The 9744-nt window shown below is 46.8% G+C and overlaps 1 protein-coding gene across 4 annotated transcripts in view; it reads right to left on the reverse strand.

The window, feature by feature from the left end:
• The window catches only part of LOC100748943 (lachesin-like), a 42609-nt gene that overhangs the window by 10203 nt on the left and 22662 nt on the right, over positions 1-9744 (reverse strand). For all 4 annotated transcript variants that reach the window (XM_024371132.2, XM_024371131.2, XM_012391700.3 and 1 more), the window contains exon 3: positions 5668-5765. In XM_024371132.2, the coding sequence (XP_024226900.1) occupies positions 5668-5765 (98 nt within the window). The remainder of the gene's footprint in view (positions 1-5667; positions 5766-9744) is intronic.

Here is a 9744-nt window from a genome sequence, read left to right on the forward strand (position 1 = left end):
CCGGCGGCTAGAGGAAGGGAAAGGGAGAAACGGAGTTGCCAAAGTCGTCGCGCCGTCGACGAGACTTCGGTGTTAATCAGAAATGGAACGTCACGGATGGCAAGTAAGGTGTAAGTGAATCCACACGAAACGATCGGATAAACGAGAGACGGCCGATCGCTGCACCGGTTCGACGATCCATCGAGTCGCGACGAGTCGTATCGCTCCGCGCACTCGCGTTTCGCGCGACTAAGATGTACGGCGAGTTGCGAGGCAAATCGGCCGTGAAAACCTACGACGGAATCGATCTAAAGTAGATATATTTTATCTGGCCGTTCGAGAAATACGCGACGCAGAAAGCGAGAAGGAAATCGCGTTCGCGCGGTTCGTTGATCCACGAGCAACCGATACGCGTCGAGATCTCGCGACGATCTAATTGCGAGTCATCGAAAACGTGACGCGGCGGTGGGACGTAATTAAATGAAAAAGAAAAAAGAGGGGGGGCGGAGAGAAAACGAGCACCGAGGAGGAATCTACTTTGGCCCGGAATTATCCGGAGATAGATCCAACGATATAAAAGGACAGACCTATGGAAGCGAAAGTTCCGTATCCGTGAATGAAACGGAACCGAGTCGATCGTTCTCGCGGTTCTTTCATAACGTGAAAGACCGATTCGTACAAAACGACGACGAGTCAACCGACGCGACGGCAATTAAACTTGCAGCATCTTTCCAGCGAGATCCTCGACCAGCCCACCAAGCTTCACCGAATCGCACGATTCTTCTCGCGGCTTTTCCTATGGTAATTTATTTTATTCGAGCGGCAAACGTTCCGTCGCTCGTTCCGCCGGAAGATCGATCGTCATCGGAATCGTCATTTCGCGTTCCATCGCGGAAATTGAATCAACGTTGAAACGAGTGCGCGTTGAACGATCGGTCGTGGCGTGGCGCGTTAAACGTGTACGCGTATTAGTCGTTGCGTCGAAACCAGCCGTCGCTTTCTGCATTTTAAATGCTAATTTATTTTTCGCCCGTCATTGTCAGTTTACGTTGCTTGAAACTCGAATCATTACACGGCTCGTACGATGCGTCAATCGAACGTGAGGAACATGCGCGATAACCGTTTCGACAGAATCGCCAGCTGAATTGAAAATCTTTCCGCGCCAAACGTCTACAGACGATAACTTTATTTTTTATTGACGCCGAGGATCTCCACGCGATCGGTCACTTTTCGATTCTCGTTGCGCCACGACCAATTCTATTTCCCCCGGGAACCTCCACCGGCCTGTCGTATTTTTTCCCTTTTTTACGAGCTTTTTATGCGCAAACGTTATAGACGGCGAGAGGATTTTGTCGCCTATAAATAAGGGAATAAGAACGATTCCGATTACAATCACGTCGACGAAATGCCTCGACCTTCGATCTTCCTCGTCTTTTTTCTTTTCTTTTTTTTTCTTTTTTCCTTTCTTTGTTTTCATCTTCGCTCGTAGACGTCACAGTCGTTTCCTTCGCTTTTCCCTTTTCTGGCCGTGCTGCTCGCACGCGAAAAATCCGCCAAACAGGAAATATCCAACGAGTCCCGATCCGAACGTGTCCAATTTATAGCAACTTGGACGAACTGCCGAATATATATAGGCAGCAGCCACAATCGGCTTACCATCTTACCATTTCCTTGTGCCTCGGACGATTCTCATTTATACAGGTACTATATCTCGCGTTAGAAGCTGCATAATATTTGTTGGTCGACAAAAGACGGTCGTAGAAAGATGTTTCGCTCTCCTTTATGAATTCACGACGCGAGAAACTCTATCCAAATATGTCCGATGAAGTTTCAGAAGCCATAAATCTTCTACTTTCGTCAGACGTCTTTCCCACTGGCAGAGTAGAAGAGAATCGCTTTGAAGTCGCGCACACGCGTTTCAAATTCGTCGGTGGCGATGGTGGTGGTGGTGTAAACGACTGCGTTCGACGATCGGTATCCTCGCGCGACGTTGCCTCGGTCTTCAGAGGGAACATCCCCTTCTATTTTTTTCCTTGATCCAGCTTTCAGAAAGCCGGAATAAAGAGGGAAAGAAAGGTTTGGCTGGTTGCGTCTCGCCGATTCGCCTCGTTTTACTTGGTCGAAACAGTGTCGCGTAAAACTAAAAGCTTTCGGACTCGTCTCGAGGCTCCTTCCTCTTCCAGACAGAGCGGGACTTTAGAAAAATCGACGGCAACTAGCGCGACAGGGATAAGAAAACACGGCGGAGGAACTCTGCACGAAGTAAATAGAAGAACAACTTGCCGACCAGCTGGCGAACCAACCTTTATCGATTTCATTCGTTACGTTCTCCTTTTATTTCGCCGCGTGTTACGGAATACAAATTAGAAATAAACGTTTTCCCCGCGGCGAATTTCGATTCACCCCCTCCACCCCTGTTATTCTGTTCGCGACGAAACCAGTCGTCCATTTCGTTTAACGGATTGATCGGTCGACTTTTCTTTTTTCTTCCGGACCTGTTTGGTTTTCGACTCGAAGCCGCAAGAAAATTCTCTCGCGAATCCTGGAAAGCGTGGCCCACGGCAAATCCGCGTTATATATTCATGAACGGTTAACTGGGGTTTAGCAGGAGGAAGCTGCAGCATGAAAGAAATAGAAAGAGGGAACGTTCTTGGGAAAATAGGGGCGCCTTAAATTCGCGCGTGTTAGCACAACAATGGATCAAAGGAATTCCGCGGGAAACGCGTTACAAGGGAAGGCGTGCAACGGCGCGCCGCGTGTGAAGTTTTGATCAGAGGCGACGCGTTGCTCGGGCAAACTTGCCAGCATTCCTGCGAATTGGATTTCTTCGAGGTAACTGCGACTACGTGCGGGCTTTTGTGTCGCCCCGGCAAAGTCGCGATGCATGCGACTCTTTGCGAGAAGATTGTTCTCCGATCCCGCAAGTTTGTTTATTTGCCTGCCGACGTACGGCGATATTTCGCGAGTTAACGCGCGCGTGAAAACTCAGCGACACAATGTGCCCGTGTATTTGCATGAGAAGAATACGTTTCCGGGAGAAGTCGGTCGACCGTTGCCTCTAAAAATGAAAATATGTGAAAATTTTCTTTCGCATATAGCGTTCGCCAGCCTTTTAACAATCTACAGCGACCTTGTTCCGTCATCTTCTTTTTCCCTCTGAACGAACAATGCTTTTCATCTCATCGACGCGCTTGTTTATCCGTCGTGTTTTCAATAACGCGTCGCCGTCGACACCGTGTTTCACAAATTAGAATTTTTGCGTTCAACGAAACAATGAAGAGAAATTCCTTTAATTATTTTATTTCGCGTCACTGACGAAGCGACGCCGCCGCACAGGCAAAAGGAAACGCTCGTGATGGGCGCGTGGTGGACGACAGCCAAAGCAAATGTTGGTAAAAATCGTGCGCGGAGCAGAGTCGTTTGCGAAACGAATTCATTTACGCGGTTCATCGGAGTACGTCGGGATCCGTGGTTTCCGGCTCGATCGCCACCGCCTAAACTTATTTAGCGAATCGTTGCTTCTAATTTCGAAATATGGTCGCCGACCATCGAAAAATTAACCATAACGCGGTGTGAAACAGGTGGAGGCAAATAAGTCGGCAATAGAGTCGATATTACTTGGCGGGTGGATCTGGTTGCAAAGCACCGATCGGGCTGGGTTAAGGGCCAAATGGTACAGGGTCGTTTCGTCGAAAGGTAACGCGACTACGGTTCCAGGACGGTAGTTTCGCAGAATGGATTCGCGTGAATACAAACCTGCGGTTGTCGAGTATTATTCGGTAGTTGGTGTACTGGTGCGTTGGTGTCCGCGACGTTGTGCGAACGTACCACGTAGGTGGAACGAACGCGTTAAAAGCGTACCCTCTGAAAATAATGTAAAATAACAGGAACGCGACGCGACACGACGCGATGCGGCTCATACCACGCGCGGGCAAAAACGGATTTTAACGCGTGTTCGATCGTACGTTGAGAGTTTGCTGGGAAAATCTCCACGCTAAGAGCGAAACGGCCACCAGCGCGCAAAACATCGTCGTTACTCGACTTTAGTTTCTAATTACTGGGTCGTTCGAGCGACGTTTGTCACAGAGAGCGGAGAAGTAAAAAGGATTCGATGGCGAAACGGAGCTCGATGTTCCGGCTGATGCAAACATTCGTGCGCGCGTCACTGCCAGAAATTCGATTATGTAACATCGAATACCGATGAACGTGTATCGAATACGTCGAAAACAAATCGGGTTAGAAAAGTTATCGGACGTTCCGTGCAATGATATTTCGAGGTTGGTCGCGGGGCGCCGTTCGTCGACGTTTTTCATCTCGTTGATATAAACTGACTAAAACTTCGTGGTCGATTAATAGCTTGCTTTCGGGCCGCGGGATGAAACGCCGTCTTATTTTGCGTTCGTTGGCGAAACAGCCCCGGGCAACCAGCAGAATCGTCGCCGTGCCGCAAATTCCCCGTTTAAACGTTTGCGATGAAAGTGTACGATCCACGTTGTATTCGTGGCAATTTCCCTCCTTCGGCGATTCGCCGTGAAATTCGCCCATTCCCGTTGACAAATCGGCTTGAAATTTTCACGACGCTTTCCGTACCAACCGTTGAATATTAATTTCATCGCGGTACCGTTGTTTTAACTGTTTTCCGTAGTTTTTATCGGTAGACTTGCTTTAGGCGCCGACGCCGGCACCAGTCTCGTCGGCGAATAAACTTTCGAAAATTTCTCCGATATTTTGCGTTGTTGCTGTGCAAAAAGCGTAAAGCGACGGCAGCCGCCCACATCCAAGCACCGAAAACTTTTCACGAGCGCCCTTCTTTCCGGCTAATCCCGTTTTTCTCTAACCGACAATTGGAATATTCCTTACCGTAAGATAAAGGAACAGCCGGTATTAATATAAACGCGGCCGAGTACAGATGGGTAGAAGGGGTACGAGACTACGGTGAGAAACGAGAACCGGTCGAAACGAACCACTCGCCGCTTCCAGGTTTAACGGTATTTCAAATTTTGCGTCGATTAAAGTTTAAGCTGTCACAGGAAGCGTCGATGGCCGCGCATAGTTACCGGCCACATTGTCGTTAATCCGCATGAAATTGAAATACCGCGGCGAAAGAAGCTCAAATACGAATACACGTACATCGGCCACGCAAAGAGTTAATCACTCGCGACAGAACGCCGCTTAATTTCGTCTCGTTAGCCAGTGCCAAGCTTAATGAATTGTGTACCTGGCGAGAAGTTCCGCGGGACTTTGTTGCGCGTTGGACGAACCCTGTACGACCGGATGACGAAGTTTCGGTTTATCTCCACCTGGTGAATGAGCGGGGCGCGACCTTCTCCACGCGGAAAACTGTTGGAAAGTTATTCTGGAAGAAGGAGCTAGAGAGTAGAAGAGGTGGCGATGGTGTAGGTGGTGAATAGCGAAACAGTGGTGGGACGAGAAATGGCAAAAAGACGCGAGCCGCTGACATGTGCCACGAGCATCCACGCGACCCATTTGTTGCGACGAGATTACCGAAAATCTCCAATTCCTTTATCGCCTCGTGACCCGTGAACAACTCGAGCTCGCCGACTCGTGAACCAACGAACCCGTTTATATTCTTACGCTGCCGGCCTGGCTAATTAACGTTCCACAGCCACGCCAACTTCTCCCACCCCTCCCTTTTTCCTCCCATAAAACCATCGTCAAATCCCTTACCTTGTGATTTCCTAGTTTCCGGATCGTGCACGGTAGAACGGCTTCTTTACCAATAGCCGCTGTCACATTACCGATCGGCTGCACAAAACTCGGCAGATCTGCAAAAAACCAGTATCCTGCGTTTCATTCTCGTATAACGTATGATATCGTTTGGTTATTGTCAAACGTACCACGACGATCGCACATTTTCAAAAAGGAGTTACGACGGCCGATACCTGCAACGAACGAAACTAGCCGTTTCCAACTTCCGACTGTCATATCGTTTCGTTCGTTGTTCTCGCGTTTCGCGTGCTTCTCGTTCTAATTTCGGTCAAAGGCGGTCTCGTTACACGCAACGCTTCTACCCGTCGCATACACGACGTTCGCCACAACGAGCCTTTTGTAACGAAATTTGTAACGAAACTGCGTTTAGAATTAGTTTCTCTCTCTCTCTCTCTCTCTCTCTGTCTCTCGTGAGTGTTTTACTCGAATGTATCCTCTATCGAGGAAAAACAGCGACGGATTTATAGGGAAGGTATGGAAAAATCGCGACAGCCCGGTAAAATAGAAAGGTGCGTATATTTCGTGTAGCTGGAAACATATTTCACATCGTTTACAACGGGTGCGGATTCGATAGCAGTGATTCGTAGCCCTCGTTAAAGCGTACGTGATGGCGCAATGACAGCGATTAACAGCTTGTTGGCGCATATAATATCGAACAGTCGCTGGTGAAGCATAGTTTCAATTTCCTGTCAACGGATGCACTGTCACTGGCTAATGGCCAAAGATGATACGCCGGCCTGGTGTGCATTATGTTAAGCCGATGGATCGAGAAAGGAGAGAGAGAGAGGGAGAGAGAGAGAGAATTTTCCCCCGTAAACATTCCTCGGGAACGAACGTTTATCACCGATGAAAAGGACACCGACGTTTCGCTGTGAAAAATGCGCTGAATAGTATGCCGAACGAGCGAATTGACGGAAACGTGAAAAGATAAGGTCCCTAAGCCTTAGTCAGGGCTGCCAACCGAGCATACCTCACCCGTTGGACTAGTCGCCATTGAAGCAAAGATTGAGACGTTACAACGATCCCGTATCGATCATATTACTCGATACTTCAATTTGGTATTTGTCTATATCGCGGAAATCGGCAACACGCGTATACTCGCTCTTGTTTACAGACACGGTAATCGAGATGCTGTATCGATATTTTAAAGATTGGGACGGAAAGACGAGGACTCTATCGCTTTTGTTAGCGTTGTGTATTCCTTTCACGTTAATCGAAAGTGTGTGTGTGTGTGTGTGTGAGAGAGAGAGAGAGAGAGATTCTTTCGTTGTTTTCGAAGAGCAGGCCGTTGACAGACAGAATCGGTCAAAAATATTTTATATAGCGTAAAATTGAAAGTAAAAAATGTTAACGTAATTTGTAATGGGATATGGCAACACTGTACAAACGCAATATGTTTTGCTTCTTACCTGTTTGAATGTTTTCATATAATATCACGTTTTGCCATAAAAGATAATTAGCATGCATTACTTTGTGCTTTGATAAATAAATATAGTAGATGAGAATTTGTTTTATAGGATGTGCGAACACTTTTATGAATAATAATTGCGAGTCTGTCGCGTTCGAGTTCTGTCTGTATAATTAAATACTTCGTCCGTTTCTACAGTCATATTAATCGAAGTTTCATAGTTTCTCATAATCTAACTTTTGTTATACGTTAAGGGGAATCTATGGAATGGTTCTGTGTCGGAATAAATTATCTTCAAAATAGCACAGGGAAGTAGAAACTTGCGGCGTCTCTTGACGAAAGACACCGCACTGTTCCATGGAAACAAAATAATTATGATTTTAATGCATAAAATGCGAAAGAAGAGATTTCAGGACTCGGAAAGGCAGAAACGATATGCTTGCGTTTATAACATCTCCCTTTCCAATTATCACATTTTGATGTAAAAGGTAACCAAAGCGATCAGAAAATTCGTTAATTAGAACACAGAAATACGTCACCGTTATTTTATCTTCTACATGTAAAGGATATAGTAGCAAATTTTCAATCCGAAAATTAAAAATCTCTTTCGAAAAACATGCTTTTTTTTAGAAATACGATACGCGCAACGATAACTACCATTGGAAAGAATTTTCTTTCGTAAAGGCAGGGTATAAATTGTTCGCGAATACGAAATAACATCCCGAAACGTACAACGAGAAGAACTGACAGAAACTGTCTGCTCGCGGTAAAGAAAATCAACAGTTTATCAATCGTTCGTCAACCCCACAGTCTACTGTGGCTGAAACTCGTTTGAAGCGTTTAGCAACGAGATTAGGTAGGCTGATCTGGCTAAAACTCGCATCTGATTCGTGAAATTAAATAGCGAACAACAGAGAAAGAAAGAAAATCAACGATAGGAGTATCGAGATTGGCTGAAACAGAGACCCGTCGAATATACGAGAAAGAAATTTAATTATATTCAACGAGGTTATCGTTATAACATTATGCAATTATCACTTTAATATGCATGATCTGGTTCAGAAATAACGAGAATGCTTCCTACATAACTCAAATTGGTAGTTCTGACAAAAAACAAATAAACTGTTGCGATCCGCGAACCTTATTAAAGTAGCGGATTATGTACACTTTAATTGCTTTCGTTAATATAGAATAATTACCAGATAAGTAATTACGTGTTTGGTGAGCATGTCATGAAAATGCTGCATCACGACGTTGCACCTGCTCTCGTAGTATTATCGCCCGACGAAGTTTTCGTAGCAAAGAAAATTGCACGACCCAGTGCTGCAACTCCTTTATTCTGCAGACCTCGGTGCCGCGGTTCTTCTTGTTCACCAAGATAAGAAATGATCTTAACGTTACAAGTTTCCAGCCGGCTAGTTTCACATCGACAATGAACAAAATATGCTGTTTCTTGTTTCTACATTTACTCGTTATTTCTGGATCGGATCGCGGATACGAGTTTCCGATACTATGAGATTTAAAACCAGATGTTAACGTCGCCGATTCATCTAATAATTTTTTAACGATTATTCCGATTCATCAAATTTCTTGCGTGTATAGCAATCACGGTTCCTACAATGCGACCGAATAGATCCTAAAATTACAAATTCGGTATAAAGTTATCTAAACTGAATCGAGCGTAGATCGCGGTAATCTCGCGATGTGTCTGCGCGCGCTCTGCCCGGGCGAACTTTTCTGGCGCCGTTTTAAAAAAGTTGGAATAATCCGAAGCTGGAAACGAGCTGAGGCGGAGGGCAAGGGGCAGGGGGGAGGTAGAGGAAAAAAGAGAAAGATTCTTCGATACGGAGAACGAGCCGAACGGTTCGGTGAAAATGAAGCGGTGGCGGTGCTATCGGACGGTGGCCACATGGCGCGATATCGCGTACCCAACGAGTCAAAGTTTGGAAATGGCATGAACGGTACGCGTACCCGTGGACCAGTCTGCCCGATGAGACCGGAAGACGCTCCAGCGTTGCATTCGACCGGTGTGCATCGTGTGCATCGAACGGAAAAACGTTGCGCTGCAGCTGTGTGTGGACGTGTGCGCGATACTCGAAGATACGGGGTCGTAACTGCTTATGGAAGTTGGAGAGAGAACGCTGTAGCTTTGCGAGGTTTTTGCTACTCGAAGAGCAAGGGTCGAGCGAACGGGGGTGGCAGTAAGCAACTGGCAGTGCGGGCACGATAGAGGAAAGAGTTTGGGCCCGGCGGACCTAAGAAAACAGCTCGGTAGCTATTATGATAAGATATTCACTGACAGAAACAGGAGAGGGAAGGAATTTTCAAGTTGCAGCGTAGTCTTCGCAGCCGTATCTAGAATGTAATATAAGGAAACGTGGAGGAAAATAGCGGAGGCAACGGAGCTGAGTGGCCATGCGAACAGCGAACGACGAACGGTGAACGGGCGACCGGTGAGCTGCGAGGCTGAAAGGAAAAGGAAGAAAAAGGGGGTTCCAAGGAACCGGGAGGAAACGGCGGAAAGAGAATGGAGCGGCGCGGGGAGAGCGGATCGCTTCGAAGTGGGAGTCGCAGTCGGAGCTGGAGTCGGAGCTGGAGTTGGAACTGGAGTCGTATTCGGAGTCGGT

This window comes from Bombus impatiens, unplaced genomic scaffold, assembly GCF_000188095.3.
Source record: "Bombus impatiens unplaced genomic scaffold, BIMP_2.2 scf_1112, whole genome shotgun sequence".
Lineage (NCBI taxonomy): Eukaryota > Metazoa > Arthropoda > Insecta > Hymenoptera > Apidae > Bombus > Bombus impatiens.